Source organism: Panicum virgatum, chromosome 3K (assembly GCF_016808335.1).
Source record: "Panicum virgatum strain AP13 chromosome 3K, P.virgatum_v5, whole genome shotgun sequence".
NCBI classification, from domain to species: Eukaryota; Viridiplantae; Streptophyta; class Magnoliopsida; order Poales; family Poaceae; genus Panicum; species Panicum virgatum.
Window position 1 is genome coordinate 11,170,806 of NC_053138.1, and position 21,284 is coordinate 11,192,089.

The window sequence follows — 21,284 nt, forward strand, 5'->3', positions numbered from 1 at the left end:
CCTTGCGATGATGCCAATGGCCGCTTCTCCTGTTTGGGGTACGAAGGAAGCATCAACATTAATTTTAGCCCATCCCCCGGGGGGAGGTTCCCAAGCTGTTGGCCCCAGGCCTTTTGATCCTTTACTATCCTTTTTCCTCTTGCCGGATGATGAACATGCCTGTTTTCCTTTACTGTCCCTCTCCGGCCCTTCCCCAATAGCAATATCAGATAAAGTAGCTTGCATAGCACACAGACTGTGTACCGCTTCAGGGATGCTCATGGGGCCGGTTTGGTGTGTAATATTGTTGTGGGTATTCCAGGTTTTCCACAGCAGCAGCTTGAGAAGATCTCGCTCGGTGGCCGAGCATTGATCCAGAAGCACCAGAAGCCAGTCAGGGCCTGTATATCTGAACTTTTCCTCCTCTGGCAATTGCCAATGAACACGCATGACTTGTCTCAGCTCCCGTGCTCTCGGGCAAGTAACTGCAGCATGGTAACTTGTTTCAGTTTCGCGGTTACACAAGGGGCATGTATCAGTTGCCTCCATGTGTCTGACGAATTTTGCTCTATTCGTTGGCAAGATGTCCCTTGCCAACTTCCATATAAAAACATTAACTTTCGGTGGCACATGGCCACTCCATACTCGTGACCACAATTTCCTTTCACCATCTGGTGCTGAGCTAGTTGATTGAGCACTATGCCCTTGTTTGATGCGCAGGCCAAGATTGTAAGCACTCCGTACAGTGAAGATCCCAGTTTTCTCCCAATGCCATCCAATTAAATCCTCTGGCGCTCTTGCAGGGATCTTGATTTTGGTAATCTCCTCCACGTCCGCAGGGTTAAAGAGCCTAGCCAGCTTATCCAGATCCCATCCACGACCATCAATGTCAAGAAGCTCAGATACCCATCTAAGTCGGCATCTACCTTGTGTTAATGTTACACGTAGTGACATTTCTCTTGGAATCCATGGATCACGCCAAATCCGAATCTGGCGTCCATTGCCCACTCTCCAAATGATGCCCTGCTTCAACAGATCAAGACCGTGCAGTACGGCTTGCCAAGTAGCAGAAGCTTCCGAGCAGAATGCAGTGTCTACCAAATTTCCTCTTGGGAAATACTCGGCCTTCAGAAGTCGTGCACACAGACTGTCCGGGAACTGAATTAGTCGCCACGCCTGTCGGGCCAACAAAGCTTGGTTGAACAAACGTAGGTCCTTGAAATCGACATATAGTAGTTTCTGTTCTTGGGAGAAGAAATCGATGGTTTGGTTTGCTTTAATTTCTGACCGCTTGCACCCCTATACTGCTGGAATCGCATCTTGCCGTTTGCTCTGACAGAGCTAGCAAGGTTTGTTGGGACTAAAGACGCCGGACGCCGAAGGTGCAAGGCGCGTGAAGCTGCGTTTGTGGCGTCGATGCTCGAGATTTCACTTCCATAAAGTTCAGGTCGAATAACAGCAAAGGTGAGCCGACCCGAAAATAAGCTACAACAGAGAACGTCAGCAGACAACGAAAGAGAAATTTGTTTGAAACATAAAAAAAATATCAGAGCCAGGTTTCGATCCTGGGACCTGTGGGTTATGGGCCCACCACGCTTCCGCTGCGCCACTCTGATTTGTTATCCTTAGCGGCAGAAAGAATTAAAATTGTATCGTCAAGCCTTACGCACATGGGCTCCCAGTCTTTATTTGGGCCGCTAGTTTCCCAGGCTACCCAGAGCTAAGGCGCGTAGGGCGATGGCACCGCCGCAGCACAATTAAGGTACTACAGGGTACATAGCACAACCGGCTGTAAAACATGCAAGCCCATCAACCTGTTCAACTAGCATCTTCGAAGTTCTAAATCCTAGCCTGAATGTAACACCAGCACCCACCAAACTTTAAAAAGAAGCAGCAGCAATGGCGCACACACACAAGTACATAATGTTCTAGAATTTCTAGTTGTATTTAACTCCATGAGTTTGTGTACTACTATCTGAGACTGAGAGCCAAGTTCATCCACAAGCAGAGGTATAAGCATGGGTTCTAGACTGTCAAGGAGGGTTCAAAGGTCAATTCCACGGAGAACCCCCTCTCATGCCATCCTCTGATTTTTGTTGTTGTTTACAACCCGAAGACCTCATGGGAAAGGCAGCACTATGTTAAACCTGATGTTATGAACACCAAGTTCGTGATCTGTAGTGTAGCTACATGACGACGGCAGAAGCAAAGGTCCTCTTCCCGAGTGAACTGAAACCGAGAGTTGACCATCCGGAGCTCCCGCTGTAAACTTCCACCTATAGGAAAAGAGAGGAGTAACCAGCTGAAAAGGGGCTCGGATTTTGTCAGGTCAGTAGCTAGATATCAATAAGTACGAGGTTACTTACGGTATCCAGGATCTGCACATTGGACTGCAGGCCGCCGATCAGGTATATGCTGCCATCCAGATTCACTGCCGCAGCGTACCCTCTTGGGGAGCTCATGGGATCGCCCTTCCTCCAGGCATTGAGGCGAGGGTCGTAGATCTCGACGCTAGAGACAATCTTGTCACCATTGTATCCTCCAATTGCATATCTGAAACAGAAGTCAAACGCTAGCTAAGTTCATTGCCAAGATTTAAGATCCAATATTCTCTTGGTTCTCTGTCAGAAAGGTCTGAAGTATAAGAGCAAGTTACAGACAGGCTTTCTCCCAGGACAGTTAGGGTGTGGCATCCTCTCCTTGTATTCATGTTTGGAAGCCGGACCCAGACGCCCTCCCTTTGGTCATACCTTTCTGCTGATCTGCATACAATGTGTTTATTACAGTTTATTTCCTTGTATGACTATATCATGTAATAACATAAAGTGAAATGTTGGAGGGGTCTTACTGTAAATACATGCTTCCATCATATCCACCAGCTGCATAAATGGTGCCATTCAATTTGGTTGCAGCAAGAGCGTACCGCTGGAACATATTGTCCCAAAGTCAAAACATATTGGTGTCAAGAACTCAAGATTATTGAACTCTTTGATATACTCTACTAGTTATGACTAATATAACAAACTGTTATGAAGATGCAAAAGCAAATAGCAAGACTATTGTAGCACAGTTATCCTAAGACTATAAATAAGTAAAAAATACAGGCAGGGTATGCAAGAGCAAATCAATGGAATATATTGTAGCAATGTCAAAACACATTGGTGTCAAGAACTCAAGATTATTCAACTCTATGAGATACTCTACTAATTATGACTAATATAACAAACTGTTATGAAGATGCAAGAGCAAATAGCAGGAGTATTATAGCACAATTATCTAAGACTATATCCAGGTAAAAATACAGGCAGGGTATGCAAATAATGATGCAGCCAGACAAAATATTATGAAGGATTGCTCATCCAAAAGATAAACACCATATGCTGCTGCAAATATATAATAATCAAAATTTTACATCATAAATCAACTTATGTATCTTTAACTAAACACTAAACCTATTTCCCAGATGTGTAAGGTCACTGAGATATAGATATTGCTGACTCGGAGTTCAAGCACTACATTGTAAAGGGCTAGAAGATATCAAACTAGGTAAATATTTGAAGCAAAGAGAGGATGTGCTCATACGGAGACAAGCATAGATGGACCAAATATCCATTTCCCAAGATATGGATCGAACATCTCAACTTCTGAATAAGTTTCATTTCCATCTCCTCCACCAATAGCATATATTTTGCTATTAAGACTGATACCAGCAAGACTTCCTTTCTTACGGTTCAACGAGGGGCATTCCGTCCACTCGTTATTCCTTGAACTATAGCATTCCACTACCAAAGAAACAGTTAGGAGTAAATTCATGCAACCAAAAATGAAAGTTCATGCGAAAGTTGCCAAACCAGGTTATAAATACCATGGCATACCTGTCTTGTACCATGACATGCCATCTCCGCCACCAAAAGCAAATATGTGGCCATCCAATGCAGCAGCAGATGCATATGAGCGTGCAGAACTCATTGGTGTGAGACCCACCAGTATGTCTTTCTCAAGAGAAAACGAGTCAAGAGATGATAACCAGGTCACGCTATTATAGCCACCGATCACGAATATTGATGGCTTGATTAGATTATTGCACATGCTTCCAAGATGAGACAGTGAAGAATCATATTTGAATTGTAACTCATCTACAAGGTATGCCAGTTGCTGCACTTTCCTTCCCGAGTCTTTAACCACTTCCCTCAGGAAAAGTATATCTTGATCTGACACATTCTGGGAAATTACGAAACCATATAAGAAAATTTTATGCAGTAAACATTTATACAGGCAACAAAATATTGTCCAACAAAGTTTCTACCATGAATACATTTAGTGGAATTGCTAAGGCAGGATATTTGAAAAGTAAAGCTATCCAGCTGAGTCCATGCATTGAAAAATAAGTACTGTACAGATGAGCTATAAAAACTAATAACTCATACAAGAAAACATAGTTTCCCAATTGAAAGGAACTCGAACACTGAATTAAACATATCATATATCACCATGATTGAAAAAATCAATGATTAGAAGCATATGGCCCAAGACAACAAAATTGCAGGATACGGAAGCAAAGCCATTTATTTATTTTCTTCTGAGAACAAAGCTCGTTTATTTTCACTGTCCAACAAACAAATGAAGACATCAATCAACTTTCTATTTCCATTGTTCAAGAGGAGATGAAGAAATAACCTGCTTTTTCTCCAATGCTTCGGCCCTCTTGGCTAAATCGGCGACGATCTGTCGCAGCTACAGGAGAAAGTAAATACAAAATAACATAAGGGGACTATAGTTGTCAAGTTAGGTATTGGGTTATCAGATGAAATTAAATAATGAAAAAAAGCAGACTGAATGAATAACGTAGACACCTCAGCATAATCTCCATGGTGTTCCTCAGAAGTGATTTTATCTTCCAGGGTAGCACCAAATGTGTCACAGGAAAAGTTTGCATTGACTGGTTTATCTTCAGGTACACATTGATCTGAACATGGATCAACCTGATCCTGGGAAGATAGTGCAGCTTGCTGTCGTATAAAAGACAACTCTTTCAGCTTTTTCAGGATAGTCTGTCTTTCATGCTGTAGCTCAATGCTATCTGAGTTACTGTGAACCTCACTATCTATTTTGTCAACACTGCCAGCATCCGTATGCTCAGTATGTAAGTTCACAAACATGTCTTCCTCAAAATTGTGCCTTTCTCCATTCACAGGATCACTGACTGCATGACTCCGTTCAGCTAGCTCCATTCCTTGGCAAACTGTTTTGTATGAGGAACTTTGACTAACCTCACCTGGATTTGAATGAGGACTAAATTGGCTTCGAAGAACATTGTCATCCAAATCTTCCCAATCAGAAACTGGCTCCCCAGATTCCTTCTCATCAGTGTCACTGCGTGAATTTTCACTGACGCTTGCATTTTCCACATCAGAATCAGCCCAGTTATCTAGTACACCATCACTTGCATTTGATAAAATGCTAAATGGATTGATATCCTTCGTTGTTGCTTTGACTTTCTTTGGGTCAGGAAGAGCTGGTGTCTTCTTTTTACTTGGTGGTAAAGATAGGACAATACTCTGTTTGCTTGAAACAGCTGGAACTCGATTGAAATTAGCAGGAGCAAGTGATTTGAACAGAGAAATTAAAGCTTTTGTCTGTGCATGGTCCAGCTCAAAATAGAAGAGGTGACGGTCATAATAGTTTTTACTAAGCACACTTTTGTATCGGCTCTCCAGCATTGGTGGATACTTGATCTTTGTGCAAACACGAACCTTAAAAACACAAAAAACACATTTCAGATATAAATCAAATGAAACAAACTTAATAATTTAAAGTATTCGACCAAACAATCTGTGCCAACAATAAAATTTTGATACCTGAGCAGGAAAAGGTGTCTTTAATGTGTCCTCATTACTCCAAGCATAAGGATCAATAGACATCTGACCAGGACTTGCAGCCTCAAAAAGACCATGGAACCTTCTGTCAATATAATTGAACAGGAACAAAGGCATGCCAGGTTTGACATGCTTCACATACGAATAATGGATTGAAGGCAGACCTACAAGATAAAGTGAACAGGAAACAGAATCTAATTAAGGTAAGAAATTCACAAGAGATCGTATCCAATTATGAATATTTTGTAAACTAAGCCCAGTAGTAACTGTAAAAGTTAGCAGGATAGAATAATGGCCGCATTTCAAAAGATAAAAGTTAAAACAAGAGGTGAAAGGTGCACTTTACAAACCAAAGAGCTGTTTTGTCAAGCATTCTTCAATCGTTTCAGGCTTGCATCCAAAGATTACAGCTCCAAGCTGTTTTTCTGGGAGATTACGAATCTGTATCGCAGACTGGCTATTTGGGTGATGTGTCTGCATTGCAAGATTGTGGATCTCTGGTCCAAGAACCTGTGTTCCAGAATGGGAGTATGGAAAGCACATAAGATAAACAAATATAATGGTGTCAAAGAGATAGCACTTTGTATGAACTCATAATCAAGGGAGAGAGAGCGTAAAAGCAAATTACAAGTGATATCGAAAGCTAAACAGATCCAAACACTGGCAATACATTCAGACAACCTGAAGTATCCAAGTTGGCACAAATTCGGTTCTCATTCAAGAAAAAAGAAGGATGTCAAGGTAAATTCCACAAACAGATGTATGGATCACCCATTTTATGCTAACATGTAACAAAAAAAAGACACTAATAATGCACAGTTGGGCAAGGAAAACAATAGTATTACAAAACCATGAATGTTAAGCAAAATAACAGGAAAAATACTGAAAAGGACACACAGAAACAAATTCCGTGGTCAAATCGCTCCACGACCATAACAATCAGTCACACAGATTACCAACTTGTCCAAGATTAAACTTTAAACACACAGTCCAAACAATCCCTTTTACGGAAATCTGCTACAGAGGTGTGCTGTCTGGTTAACCCCCTGACTTGATTAAAAGCAATCAAATGCATGATGCCCAATGCACAACCTAATTAAAAAGCATTCTTTATTGGGCCAGAACCAATATTAAATCCGTCAGCATACCTGTCGGTGTTCTGACCCGGCGGTCCGGACCCAACCAGTGATGATGCTGTGTGTTCCTCGTCCCAGATGTTGATGCAAGAGGCAACACAATAACGCACGGGTTTATCCTGGTTCTGGCCGTGGGGCCGTACGTCCAGCAAAGGGGTATGTGAGAGCACTGTACTATCTTGCACTGGGGGTGCCTGTAGTAGGGGGTACAGACGAGGCGAGAGAGGGAGGGAAGCTCCCAAGTCTCTGCTACAGGGGGAGTTGATTGAGGCGAGTGCCAATATCGGGGTTCAAGGAGCGTATGTGCTCTGCTAGTAATGCTGAGCGTTGTGTTCTACCGAAAGGTGGGCCGACCCCCCTTTAAGGGAACGCCCACCTCCTCCTTTTATAGACACAAGGAGGGACGGTGTACATGCACAGGGGATCATGGAAGTCGTCGTCTTCCCCCGAATCGCGGGAGTGCAGTGGTCGAGCACTGTGGGAAGTACACTGTAGGGTATGGCGCCGGGTGTGGCAGTTGTCCTTGGTCTTGCGGGGACCGCGCCGGCGTCCTGGCGGCTCCAACGGGTGGCGTGGTCGTTGCTGTGGGTGGTACCGTCCTCCAGGCGTGGCGTGGCGGCGTTCCGAAGGTCCTGCATGCCAGAGTCTTGTCCTGGTCAAGGCCGGAGCCGCTTCCAAGGGTCGTGCCCATGCCGTTCGGGGGCTCCGCGGAAGGGAAAGTACGAAGGAGGCATGGGGAGTTGGCAGTATAGTAGCTAGAGCAGTGCCGAGCACGTCTTGCACGGCGTCGCAGGTTCCCACAGTGTCGCCACAGTGCCGGGGAGCGGTGACCGGAGTTGGCGGACGGGACTCCGGGTGCTGTTGCTGTGCGGAGAGATGGCCTGATGCCGTCTGACCCGGATGCTGCAGAGGAGTGGTTGAAATTCAATGCCTCCGTACGGCGGGCGGTGGGCGGAAGGACTGTTTGTCCTTTCTGTCGAGGGGTGGCCTTGCCCAGCGGCAGAAGAGCACGCCTCAACCACTCGCACTTAATACGGGTAGGTGAGGGAGCTTCCAGCGGAAGGCTTGGGCCCGTGCCCGCGTCCGCGTGACACGTGGCGGTTTCCGGACCCCTCCCGAGCAGCTAGCTGAGTCGAGAGCTCACGGGGGTCCGGATAGGCACGTGGAGGTCCCGGACCCATCTGCGGGAGTTCAGATGGCATGTGGAGGTCCCGGACCCATCTGCGAGGGTCCGAGTCCGTGGCCATAGGTGCTGAGCATTTCCACCTCTGGGACTCGTGGTGACACCGGACCCGTCCCCGAGCGGGAAGCGGGTCCAGGACCGTTGGTTCGGTGAGATGGAGTCGGACCCTAGGGGTCCGGCTGCTCAGCTCCTTAGGGCGTAGACGATCTGCTTTCTCGAGGGCAGGCTCGCTACCCTCGAGCGAGGTAGAGGCACAGGGCGCGGTCGAGGGCTTTGGTGGGGAGCCCTCGAGCGAGGCGGAGATCGCCCCGCGGGTTCGAGGGGGGTGCGGACGGGCCGCACTGAGTACGTGGGCCGCGTGTTAGGCTTCTTTGAGTCATTTCCTTTCTTCCAGCTTGGAAGGAGGCTGTAGGGCTTCGTGGGCCCGGTTGCCCAGCATGTGTTTTCGTTTTTAGGACGATTTTAGTCCCCTGATTAGGGTGCCCGTAATCATGGTATCCAACAATACCAAACTTACAGCAGAGCATTCATTAATCACCACGGCGGACAAGCAAACAGTTTATACTTTGTACACTAATTGCAATGCATGAGAACAACTAGTTCTATAATCTATAGAATTCAATACGCTTAGTCACTGCAAAGGTCAACAAAACCGCATTGAAAACAACTAGTTCTACACACCACCACTCCTACAAGGACGTGTGAGCGTGCAGAAGCAATCCTCTTATGTTACTGCAGCATCACAAATCGGTTAAACCGTACACGAGTGCTCCCCATCCCACAACACATACAGTAAATTTCCTTCCAATAAGCAAGAAGAATACATAAATGTTTCCACCCGAACCTACAAACGAAACGAGGAGGAGATAAAAACTGCATGCAAGCGGTTACCAACCAAAATTACAGGGAAAGGTTTTTTCTCGTTACAAAAATGGCGCCCAGCCAACCAACCAAAAACCCACACCCACCAAAGCAGCGCGATTAACTGCGTTGAATAGCTAAACGACGCAGCGGACTAGCAATCCCAGCAACCGGCGCCCCGCAACATCCAAAACCTTGGCCTCGGCTTAAACCCTAACCCATAGTGATCAACAACGCTAAACCCCGACGAGCCACCCAAACCGCAATCATCGCGCCATCCCAGCCCATCGCGTTCCCAGCGGCCACCACCACACATCGAGCAAACGCGCAGCAACAAATCGGAACGCACGCGGCCCCAACAGAACACGAGGAGATTCCAGAAATTTTGCCCCGAAACGGAACGGGGAAAAATGCGCCGCGAGCCGTACGAGAGGAACCGACCCCCCACGGCTGATCCTAGCGAAGCGCGGGGCGATCGGGGAAGAATGGCGAGCCGGAGGCCCTGGGGGTGGCCGGAATCGCACCTGAACCTGATGGCGCCCGCGCCGCTCCCGAGGTGGCTGGAATGGAACCCGGAAGAAGCAAGCGCCGCGCTTTGGTTTTTTGGTTGGCTGCTCCTCTTTTTTTTCCTATTTTTTTGGCATCTCGTTTGCTGCACTGCGTGTGTGAGCCCCGCAGCGATACCACGGGGTCGTGTGGGGAAGGAGGGTCAGCCTTATATACGTGGGAGCGGGCGACGCTGGTGGGGCCACCTGCTCAGCGACCGCGGGGCGAGCTCCTGGTGAGTGCGGCGTGGAGGAAGCGAGGAACTGGGCTTGATACAGGTGGCCAGGTTGGGTGCCGCAAATGTAGAGCCAGCCAGGGCAGTGGACAGGTGGCCTGGTAAGGTATGTTGGAATTACTATCTTGGCATATTTATGAATTACTCCGAGATAATTATTCAGTGGCGATCAAATTAGTTTGCTTCCACGAAATATCGTGTTCTTACATGCAAACATGGCCGGCAAGGTAGGCGTAAATGCAAACAACTGTTATCGTTGCAAATACCTTAGGTTACAACTATTATGAAATTAATTGGATGGAACTTGAACTAATTTTCCCTAGCAGAATATCACGCTCTTATTAGTTAAATGTAACAAGAAAAATAGACATGAGGTGAACTAAAACCGTAGCCACTAGGTGTAAGCATCATAACATCATTTACATTTCTTGGTTGTGTATTCCATGGCAGTCAAATTAGTCCTTTAACAAATGGGCAAGGTGTACTTCCATGAAATGGGCTCAAAAGCGTGTGACAAATGGGCAAGGTGTACTTCAATGAAACGCTAATAGAACCTTCGGGAGAGATTTCCACTTGGTAACACACGGTCACATCACACGTAAAGCTATTGCAAGACAACAAATCAAACCACCTAGAAAAGGCGTCTACAGTGTCAGGGTCTGAATACAAGTTTTGGCAGCTATGTTTGAGCATTGAATCAACTGCTACCACTCGATCCTACGAGGGAACTCAAACCACCCAACTTCAGTCAATGCAATGGAAAAAGACCTTCGACAACATATCATCAAAGTATCAGATCCTAGGAACTTTGATGATTAATTAAGTTTACCTAACATGAATCACCTTAGTATCGGATCCTACTAGCCGCTCCACACGAGCGCAGCATTTCAAAGTAACGTGCTGGTCTTTCAAAAACTGAGAACACAATAAACTAAGCGGGTGGAGCTTCGGCTCCTGCTCGCGCCACATTAGCCTCGGAGCTGGAGCTCCACCAAACAGCCGGGACGGTGGAGCGGATTCTGCTGCCGTGATAGAGGGGCTGGAGCCGTTTTTTTGCCGTGCATGGAGGAGCCACAAAAACTGGCTCCGTGGCTCCGGCTTCGCACAAAGAGCCCTCCGCAAGAAGCCCTCCCAAACGGGCTCCTAGCAGCATTTCCTGCAACTTGGAGCATCCTGCACAGTGACCTGTCTGCTCAACCAGCCAACCACGATCTTCAAAGTTCTAGGAACTGCAAGCATGTGCAAGAGAAAAACAGCTGATGAAATTGGCAGAAAAGATTCTTTTGCATTCTGCTCCATTGAGTTTGGGCATTCCTATTAGGCAAAAGGGTTCATCCACATGAACCAGTAAATGTATAGTTCCTAGTCTGTAAAAGGAGAGCGTAAAGGTTATATATACATTGGACCACCCCGTCAATCATCCTCCTACCATGCTAATTCTCGCTGTTCACAACCAGAACGCTTCAGAAGGGTAGTTTACCCCAAGTTACGTCAACCGATCCTTGTAATGGATGTGATGTTACAAATTTGATGATAAGAACCCTAAACTCCTGACTATGTGACTAGCAATTACAGGACTACAGCAGATGCGAAGGACCTCTTTCCAATTGAACCAAAACCAAGGACTGACCAGCCAGAGCTCGCATTGTAAACTTCCACCTGTAGCAAAAGAGATGAATTGTCAATTATCTTCAGAACTGAAAAGAGCACAAGATTGGCAAGAGGTACATCTATATGTAACTGTGCGGTCACTTACAGTATCCAGGATCTGCACATTGGACTGCATCCCACCAATTAGGAACAAGTTATCATCAAGATTAACGGCACCAGCATATCCTCTTGGGATGTTCATGGGATCGCCCATCCTCCAGCTGTTGAGACGAGGGTCAAAGATCTCAATGCTAGCAACCATTTTGTCCCCATCATATCCTCCCATAGCATATCTGAAAAATTAGTCAGCACTGCAGCTAAGCTTCTTATCCAGATTTAAGAACAAGATGCTCTTAGTTATCTTTTCAGGAAGAGATTCAAAGTATAAGTTACTGACAAGGCGTCTCCTAGGACAGTTAAGGCATGGCATCCTCTCCTAGTACTCATACTTGGAAGCCGGACCCAGAAGCCCTCCCTTGGATCATACCTTTCTGCTGATCTGTAAATAGCATTTTTTGTCACTATTAGTATCTGAAGTAATTTTGTTGGAATACATTGTAATAACATGAAGGGAAGTCCTGACAGATCTTACTCCAAGTACACGCTTCCATCATAGCCACCAGTTGTATAGATGACTCCATTCAGTTCGGTTGCAGCAAGAGCAAATCGCTGAAATATATTGCACATCCCAAATAAGATGTTGGTTTCAAGATTATTTGATTTATTTAATTACTCTATTTTACCGCTAATATTACAAAACTAATGCAGTATCCCTATCCAGTTATCCTACTAGGACATATCATCAAAAGTCTAGGCAGAGTATGTAAACAGTTATGCAATGAACAGAATGAACTATCATAACTCAACTACAAAATATAAACACCAAAGGCTCCTGCATATGTATAACAGGCAGTCAGGCACGTCAACATTACACATTTAAATAAATGTACATCTCTAGTTAATCCATAATTCAGAAGGTTCTTAAACTTGTAATAATACAAAATTGCAGACCAGAAAGTTCAAGCAATACGTTGGAATAGGCTAACAGATATCAAAATGGGTAACTACTTGCAACTGAGGCTGAGAACATACAGAGAGTAGCATAGATGGACTACATATCCATTTCCCAAGATATGGATCGAACATCTCAACTTCTGAATAAGTTTCATTTCCATCTCCTCCACCAATAGCATATATCTTCTCATTAAGACATATTCCAGCAAGACTTCCTTTCTTCCGGTTCAAGGAGGGACATTCCGTCCACTCATTATTCCTTGAACTATAGCATTCCACTATAAAGAAAAAACAGATATAAATAAATACATGAAACTGAAAATGAAAGCTCATCCAAAAGAATTCGCACAATCATATTACAAATACCATGGTATACCTGTGTTGTACCATGACATGCCATCTCCACCACCAAAAGCAAATATGTGACCATCTAAAGCAATAGCAGATGCATATGAGCGTGGAGAACTCATTGGTGTGAGACCCACCAGTGTCTCTTTCTCAGGAGAAAAAGATTCAAGAGATGATAACCAGGTCACGCCATTATAACCACCAATCAGGAATATTGATGGCTTTGCTAGAGTATAGCACATGCTTCCAAGATGAGACAGAGAAGAGTCAAATTTGAATTGTAACTCATCTACAAGGTATTCCAGTTGCTGAACTTTTCTTCCCGAGTCCTTAGCCACTTCCCTCAATGAAAGTATTTCTTGGTCCGAGACAATCTGGAAAACAACGGAAAATAATTAGAATAACCTATGGAGGAAATGGTTGCATAAACAATCAAATAATGTCCCGAAAAGATCTCACAGCACAAATGCCTACGAAAAACTAAAGCTACTCAATTTTGTCTGTGTGGGTTCCCACAAAAAGTTTAGGCCATGTATAGATGATCTAAATGGTTCATGCAAATAAACATAGCGTTACCACTGGCCTTGTTCGGTTAATCCCTTCCAACCCCTCCAACCCACTTCTATCCCCTCCAAACCGAACACGCCCTAAAAGGCACTCATATACTGAACCAACCACATCAACTATCACTGTGACTAGAAATTTGAGGATTACAAATATACGACTCAAGTCAATAAAATGGCAGGATAGATGCTTGTACGGAAACAAGAGCTCTTTTTTTTTACTTCCAAAAAAAGTTGAAGGCATCAGTCAACTTTTTATCTCTATTATTCAAGAAGAAATAAATTACCAGCTTCTTCTCCAATGCTTCAGTCCTCTTGGTTAAAGCAGTGATGATTTGCAGCAGCTATAAAGGAATGTAAAAATAATAATGTGAGACTACGTGCATAGTGCCGGGCAGTTGGTTACGAAACAAAATTGAATACTGAATAAAAGGAGGATAACTTAAGGAATAATAGTCACCTCATCATTTCCATGGAACTCATCAGATGAGGTTTTATCATGCATTGCAGGATCAAATGGGTCACAGCAAAGGTTTGCACTCATCTGTGTTTCATCAGGTACACATTGATCTGAACTGCAATCAACACAATCCTGAGAAGATACTGCCACCAGCTGTCGGTGAAAAGATAATTCTTTCAACTTTTCCAGTATAGTCTGTCTTTCAGGCTGCAGCCCAACACCACTTGGACTATTGTGAACCTCACTCTCTATTTCATCAACATTCACAGCACCATTTTGATCATTGAGTGTGTTCAAAAGCATTGGTTCATCAATGTTGACTCTTTCTCCGTTCACAGGATTAGCAACTGGATTGTTGCATTCAACAAGCTCCACTCCTTGGTCAACAGTTTTGTCTGAGGCATTCTGACTGACCTCATCGGGATTTGAATGAGGAACAAATTGGTCTTGAAGAAGATTGTCATCCAAATCATCACAATCAGAAAGTAGGTCCTCAGATTTCTTTTCATCAGTGTTACTAGCACTGTCAAACAACCCTTCCCCAGACCCCGCACAGTGCGGGGAGCCTACGGCACTGGGTACACCCCTTTTACTAGCACTGTCCACATCATCAGCCCAGCTGAATGGAGAGGCCCTATTTGATAAAACACTAAACGGATTGGTTTCCATAGGATTTTCTGTGACTTTCTTTGGGTCAGGAACAGCTGGTAGCTTCATTTTAGTTGGTAATGGCGATACTGCAAGATTCCTTTTGCTTGAAACAGCTGGAACTTGATTGAGATTAGCAGGAGCAAGTGATTTGAACAAAGAAATTAATGCTCTTGTCTGTGCATGGTCAAGCTCAAAATAGAAGTGGTGGTGGTTATAATAGTTGTCACCAAGCAATGTTTTGAATTGGCTCTCCAGCAGGGGTGGATACCGAGTCTTTGTGCAAATGCGAACCTTAAAAACACAAACAACCATTTCAGATATAAATGAAATGGAGCAAACTTAACCAAGACTATTCCACCAAACTAACTGTGCCAATTACTCTCTCCATTCTGTTTCATTTGTTGACATTTCTATGGTCTTCGAGGTGTGACTATCAATATTTATTGATAAAGTATATTTTTATTTAAGCATTTCCGAAAGCATATCTAGTAAGGTACTTTTAATATACTCAATGTTGATGGCTTTTGACATATTAATGGTACAAATTTAGAAACTTTGATGTCGTGGATCCTACATCCTAGGATGTCATCAAAATTAAAAAGCATGGAGGGAGTATACAGATATTTAATATCTTGTTACCTGTGCTGGAAAGGTTGTCCTTAAAGAGCCATCATTACTCCAAGCATATGGGTCAATGTACATCTGACCAGGACTTGCAGCCTCAAAAATTCCATGGAGCTTTCTGTCACTATAGTTGAATAGAAATAAAGGCATCCCCGGTTTGACATTCCTCACATAAGAATAATGGACTGAAGGCAGGCCTATAAAACAAGTCAACTAGGAATCATACTCTTATAAAGGCAAGAAATTCAACAAAACTCATATCAATCGAGTCAATATTTCAGAAGCAAAGCATATTTTTCATCGCCATATAAAACTACAAGATCATATTATCTCAACAACATCAGCAGGACATTGTAAGAGCAAAACGATGACGTTACAAAGGAGTGACTTATAGAAAGAGGTGAAAGGTGCGCTTCACGAACCAAATAGCTGTTTTTTGAAGCATTCATCAATTGTATCATACTTGCAACCAAAGATCACCCCTCCAAGCTGGGTTTCTCGGAGATTGCGGGTGAGTTCCCCATATTTGCTATTCTGATTGTACGTCTGCATTGCGACATTCCAGGCACCTCCTCCTTCCAGCACCTGTACTTCACATATTTTGAGAATGTACAAGGCACACAAGTTTATACAGTGATATCAAAGAGATAATAACACTGGATATAAAGTCATAATATGGGGATAATGCATACATCTACAACAGAAATTGAAAATTAAAGGTACTAAACCATGGTAATATATGATTTTCAAAGTGGGAACACCTTGAAATATCCAAGTTAAGAACAATTCAGTCCACTCCTTTTATAAAGAATAAAACAGAGAAAAGGATGATACTTGTAAATCTTAGTAACGGAGCATAGATAGTCCTTTTGTCCCAACATGTTACCAAACGAAATAGCTACTAATTCATTGATGCACATGGAAAAAATATCCAAAGTAACAAAGGCTATACACAGTGCATACAAAAAAGGACCAAATAACTAACTTAAACAAAATCCCGCGGTAAAACAATGCCATGGCCCTAACATTCAGTTAAACAAATTACTAACCCAGCCAAAAAGGTTAAACCATCCCAGAAACTCTTCACCTACAATCCCCTACACAGTGCCATCTAAATAGTGCTCAGTTTTAATCAACAAGTCCAAGTGCCTGAGCCAGAAACAAGTCTCATGTCCATCCTGATAGAGAACCAAAACTATGATATAAGCATTGGAACAATGCAGGGCACCAAATATGTATATAACCAAAATGTGGCGCACAACCATCACGCAGTCACAAAAACCACAACGAAAACAATTACATGCCACAAGTACTGTAAGGACAAAGTTACTATACAGAACAATTGTCATACAGAAGTCATCACCATACAGGACAATGTAAAACCACTACTCACAAACCACAAACTAGTGTTCCAAACCCCACAGGACACACAGCATCTAGCACCCACAAGCTCTTACGCCAATAAAAACTTCTTCCCACTGCAGCCCAAAAGCAACAGTATCATTAAATGAAGAAAGAAGAAGCACATAAAAATTGATAGCAGGTACAATTGGCAACCAAAATTGCAAAATCCAAATATTGGCACCTAGGCAAAAAGCAAAAAATCCACAAGCGCAATCAAATGTGGCACCCCAAAATTAACCAGCAAACAAGCAATCCCTACAGCTGGCCCCGTGCAATTGCCGAATTTTAGCCCCTGGTTAAACCTTCCCCCTGGGATAAAGAATCAATCAATCCACACACGTGTTCCGCAGCCTGCGACAAGGCACATATCTTGCATCCCCAAGAGATCGCAGGAAACAAGTTATTGTGCCCACCGCAAACCACAAGGCTGTGAGAAAGGCAAGCAGACGATAAAAACCAATGCCGTGCCAAGCATACAGTCCCCAACTGAAACTGCAAAATTGAACAGCTGGCAAAATTCTAACGAAATGGCGCGACCCATCGCGAGGAAACCCCTAAACGACGCGGCAATCTAGCGATCCTGCAATCGGCACCCCGGAAAACCAAAATCTCAGCATCGCTTAAACCCTAACCCCTAGCGATCAACAACGCAAAACCCCACCGCGCCATCCAAACCGCAATTCCCCAGCGCACCCCCCCCCCCCCCCTCCCCCATCGACCCCCATTCCCGCCCCCATCAAACAAACGCGCACCAGAAAGCACAAACCCCCCCTCAACAAACGAGATTACGAGAGAAACCCCGGGAATTCACCCAAAAACGGAAAGGGAGAAAACCCCACTCGCTGCCCGTACGGAGGCGGTACGAGCCCGCGGTTGATCCCAGCAACTCGCGCGATCGATCAAGGAGGAAGGTGGGGGAGTCGAGCGGTAGGGATTCGCAGGGTAGAATCTCACCAGATTGCTCCGCTCCTGGAGCGGCTGGAGTTGGAGGCAAGCGTCCCCTCCCGCAACTGGTTTCCTTTTTCTGCTCTTCCCTCAGCTGCGGCGTCGCAAAGTGTCTCTTGCGCACTAGCCTGTGCATCGTCTGCCGCAGCAGCACCGTCCCGAATCGTGTGGGAATGGGATGGGGCCCATTATATAGGTGGAGCCCGGGGGTGGTGGGGTCACCGCCGCAGTGACCGCGGCCGGGCTGGGGGTGAGTGGGTGCCTGAGCTGATGCTGGGACAGTAGCTCAAGATTGGGTTCGAATTTCGAACCGTGGCCGGACCGTCGAAATTTCGATTGAGGGGCCGTTTAGTTCCGGAAGCAAAAAAATTTGGATGTCAAATCGAGAGTTTGATCAGATGTTGGGAGGGTTTTTCGAACACTAATTTCATAACTCACTTGAAAACCGCGAGACGAATTTTTTGAGGCCTTTGACCACATCATTAGCAAATGTGGGGGTTACTGTAGCACTTATGGCTAATCATGCACTAATTAGGCTCAAAAAATTCGTCTCGTCGTGTACATTCAAACTATGTAATTAGTTTTATTATTTAATTACATTTAATACTTCATACATATGTTCAAAGAGGAGGTGAAAATTTTTTGGTGAAAATTTTATTCACCGTTCAAATTGGACACCGTAGGCAAGTAGTACTAGTAGGCAAGTTCGACAAATTAAACTCCTTGTCCCACGCTCATATTTATCTTGGGCAAAGCACTAAAGCCTTTGTTTTCTCTAAAAAAAAGGCACTGGAGCCTTTGTTGTCTTGTTACAACTTACGAGTGCGCTGAACATTTTTCCCCTCGCACAAAAAAAGTATTTCTACTGTTGTCGTCGTCAAAACGCATTATTGATGATGACATTCAACAAGCTCCAGTTCTATTTGTTCATTCATTGATTTTGTGTGAGATATCGTAACTGAATTTATTTCAACTCGAGAAAAGGGTGAAAAGGCGAAGCCGACTCAGGCGTCGATTCCAACCGGCCCCTTGGGCTCCGGAGCGGCCAGGGGACGGTGCGGATCGACGTCCGGCATAGTTACCTACTAGGTTGTACAGTTTAGTAGGATAGGGTTGCTCGTCGCCATAGTCGGCGATGGAGCTTAGGTTTCCGGTGGGGGCGGCGCCTCTGTTCCGGCTAATAAGGTGCATCCAGCTCCTCTTCGTTGGTGATGGCGGGGGATCCGGCGTCGGCTGCAGCGAGGTAGCTGCGTGGTGCTTTGGTTTCCTCGGCTTCGACTCCGGTGGCCGAGTGAAGATTTTGGTCCTCCGAGGCGTTTCCGACGACCTGCTCTCCGTGTTTCGTCTTGTGAGGTGTGCGGTCCTCCTTCTTGCGTTGGGGATGGATCCTTGGTGCTCCCCCGGGAGCTTCTTCTTTCCGGGCTAGTGATTTTGTCATCGGCGGCGGATTTCCTGTTGCGCTCTCTCTTCTTCACGGCAGTGGTGGCGCTAGCTGCTCCTCTGGCCGGCCAGATCCGGTTCTCCTGGAGGTTCCTCTTTCCGTGCTGTTGTTTTCTTCAACAGCGACGGCCTTGTGCCTGGCCGTGCTGCTCTGGTGGGCGACTTCCTTGGTGGTGCGGTCTGGGCTCCTATGCTTTACCTCTGTGAAGGGGTGGAAGCTTCCAGTCATCCCCGTGGTGGGGTGGGGATTCGTCCTCCTGGTCGGATTTGATGTCCTCAGTGGCTCTCCTCATCTGGCGTCGGAGGTGTGGATCCTCTCGGCTTTTCGAGTTCCTGGGTGGTCTATGCTTTCTTCTTCTTCATTCTTGGTGTTTTGGCTGATGGTGATGCGGGAGCTCTGCACTGGAGCACATGGGTGCTTGAGGCGAGCAGATTGGCCAAATCGTGGGGCCCAACGGCTGATGATCTCTTCTCGAGGATGGCTTGCAGCTTTACCATGCCTGGTGTCCGATCTCCAGTTTGGAAGGTGAAGGTTTGTGGCGTGGTGCTCTGGTGCATAGCTTTTGTGGCGGTCCTGAGGTTGAAGAAGAATAGTAGGGTCCTTTGTGTAATTTCCAAGTTTCTCGAGGTCCTTTGTGTAACAAATGGGTGTACTGTGCTGGGAGTTTTCTTTTAATATATGGTCCACCCTTTCTCGCAAAAAAAACTCAACAAAAGGGTCAAAACCTCTTAATTCAAACTAGCTCCAATGAAAACTCCTTCCCCATCAGATAACTGTTTCCTAGTAATCATGCATAACTCTTTTTCCTAGTTATCTAGAGTAACGCCGCTTCAATCAATCAGATAAAAGGCAAAATGAACCGGTGCCCTCTGAATTCAATGGGACAGGAACTCCTGTTTGTGCATGGTGTCGCTCAACATAACCCTCGTGTCGAGTTTAAACGTGCGTGCGCGAGAAAAAATGCAGTAAATATGGGCATGAGATACTCTAATGGGCCCATATCTTATGGCCTGTCTGCAGGAGACTGGGGCCGACTACTGGAGTGGGCCTCATGAATGCATTATTATTTACCAATGGGCCGGAGAGGCAGCAGAGGCCGGGCAGGGGCAGTTAGGTCCAGCCCAGGGAACCCACATATATCCGCTGTTTCTAATCCGGCGCCCAGCGCGGTGCAGCGAACCACGCATTGCGAATCACTGGGCCCATCACTTGCATGATCGATCGCAAATTAGCAAATACTTATCATATACACACTTCAAATCGGTCGCTGCCTGCACGTGGCAACCGTATAGAGGCGAGGGGATCATTAGGACGAGAGACGTATAGACGACAAAAAAAAAAGTAACGGTCCGTGCAACGCAACAGCGTGTCGCCGCGGCGAATAATCTCTCGTTACACGGCGACGCGAGCGCGTATATATGGCAGCGTGTCCGGGCCGTACATGTTTCATGCACAACGGTTTTTGGTCCGTGTATAGAGTTGAGGAACAAGATCGCTGTGTCGATTTGAAGGCCTCTCAACTTAGAAGAAGAAGAAGAAGATTATGAGGTCCGAGTCGGTCGCCGGACGGCCCTGAAGGGCGCGCGAGCACGTGCAAGCGCCGAACCCCGCCGAAGGGCGCGCGGCCACGTGGGGAGCACTCAGCAAGGGCACGTCGCGTCGCAACCGGGGGCCGGGGCTCGAGGAGGGTACGAACGGAACGGAACGGACACGGGACACCCACCCCGCGCGAGCGTACGGCTCTGGGAGACGACCGTACCGTACGAAAACGCTACCGGTACGTGGTGCCACCGCTACTGGCAGTACGTGTACGAGCGCGCCGCTGCATCGGTCCTCGCAATTCATTTTTGCGTATGGCAAACGAGCCAAGCAAGTTCCGCACGAATTTTTGCGTATGCCGTCTGCCGTGGGACGACGCGGCATAGAGGAGGCTATAGATCAATGACAACATAGCTGTAGGGCTTTTAAAGTTTCTCAGATAAAAAAACTTTTTTTTTGGATGGCATGACGAATTGATTCTATATATTACCACTGTGCTTGAGCACGATTTTCTTGGAAGACATTGAACCTTGCTTGACAAACACTATTCCGTCGAAACCCATGACACTGGCTAAAGAAATGCACTCCCTCCATTTTAAATTATAATTCATTTGATAAGTTTAATTACTCGTCTTATTCAAAAAATTTATGTAAATATAGTCAAATTTAAATCATTCTTGAAGAACTTTTATTAATAAAGCAAGTCACAACAAAAGAAGTGATTTTTTACATAATCTTTTGAATAAGACCAGTGGTCAGATTTAGGATAAAAAAATTTAAACAAATTATAATTTGAAACAGAGGGAGTAGGTAGTTGAGGAAAAAAGAA

General features: G+C 45.3%; 2 protein-coding genes and 1 non-coding gene across 5 annotated transcripts; all 3 read right to left on the minus strand.

Moving 5' to 3' along the window:
- Positions 1-1,523: 1,523 nt before the first annotated feature.
- On the minus strand, positions 1,524-1,595 carry TRNAM-CAU. Its single transcript has one exon. It is a non-coding gene; the product is annotated as a tRNA-Met (tRNA).
- Positions 1,596-1,896: 301 nt separating this feature from the next.
- On the minus strand, positions 1,897-9,724 carry LOC120697540. Its single transcript, XM_039980803.1, has 11 exons — positions 9,560-9,724; positions 6,206-6,365; positions 5,838-6,019; positions 4,833-5,732; positions 4,657-4,713; positions 3,855-4,200; positions 3,562-3,761; positions 2,828-2,904; positions 2,640-2,741; positions 2,346-2,532; positions 1,897-2,255 (listed from the first exon to the last, which is right to left on the minus strand). The coding sequence occupies exons 2-11, from the start codon at positions 6,333-6,335 to the stop codon at positions 2,166-2,168; spliced, it is 2,271 nt and encodes a 756-aa protein (XP_039836737.1). The 5' UTR covers positions 6,336-6,365; positions 9,560-9,724; the 3' UTR covers positions 1,897-2,165.
- A 1,352-nt stretch (positions 9,725-11,076) lies between these two features.
- On the minus strand, positions 11,077-17,643 carry LOC120697541. 3 transcript variants are annotated; one of them, XM_039980805.1, is made up of 12 exons: positions 17,485-17,643; positions 15,549-15,716; positions 15,142-15,323; positions 14,455-14,793; positions 13,852-14,379; positions 13,679-13,735; positions 12,857-13,202; positions 12,559-12,758; positions 12,059-12,135; positions 11,864-11,965; positions 11,573-11,759; positions 11,077-11,475 (listed from the first exon to the last, which is right to left on the minus strand). In XM_039980805.1, exons 1-12 carry the CDS (start codon positions 17,609-17,611, stop codon positions 11,386-11,388), a joined length of 2,403 nt encoding a protein of 800 aa, XP_039836739.1. In that variant the 5' UTR covers positions 17,612-17,643; the 3' UTR covers positions 11,077-11,385. The 3 variants fall into 3 exon arrangements, with proteins under 3 accessions (XP_039836739.1, XP_039836738.1, XP_039836740.1); XM_039980804.1 differs by having other exon boundaries at positions 13,852-14,793; XM_039980806.1 differs by having other exon boundaries at positions 13,852-14,793; positions 15,549-15,711; positions 17,485-17,637.
- Positions 17,644-21,284: the final 3,641 nt, after the last annotated feature.

Excerpts from the sequence above, each read along its gene's own strand:
- LOC120697540 (XM_039980803.1), bottom strand. The coding sequence starts at position 6,335 with ATGCAGACACATCACCCAAATAGCCAGTCTGCGATACAGATTCGTAAT. Across the intron at positions 6,020-6,205 it reads CTTGACAAAACAGCTCTTTG|GTCTGCCTTCAATCCATTAT; the intron begins GTTTGTAAAGTG and ends TTTATCTTGTAG. Across the intron at positions 2,742-2,827 it reads GATGGAAGCATGTATTTACA|ATCAGCAGAAAGGTATGACC; the intron begins GTAAGACCCCTC and ends CATTGTATGCAG.
- LOC120697541 (XM_039980804.1), bottom strand. The coding sequence starts at position 17,611 with ATGCACAGGCTAGTGCGCAAGAGACACTTTGCGACGCCGCAGCTGAGG. Across the intron at positions 14,794-15,141 it reads GGACAACCTTTCCAGCACAG|GTTCGCATTTGCACAAAGAC; the intron begins GTAACAAGATAT and ends TGTGTTTTTAAG. Across the intron at positions 11,476-11,572 it reads ATGTGCAGATCCTGGATACT|GTGGAAGTTTACAATGCGAG; the intron begins GTAAGTGACCGC and ends CTTTTGCTACAG.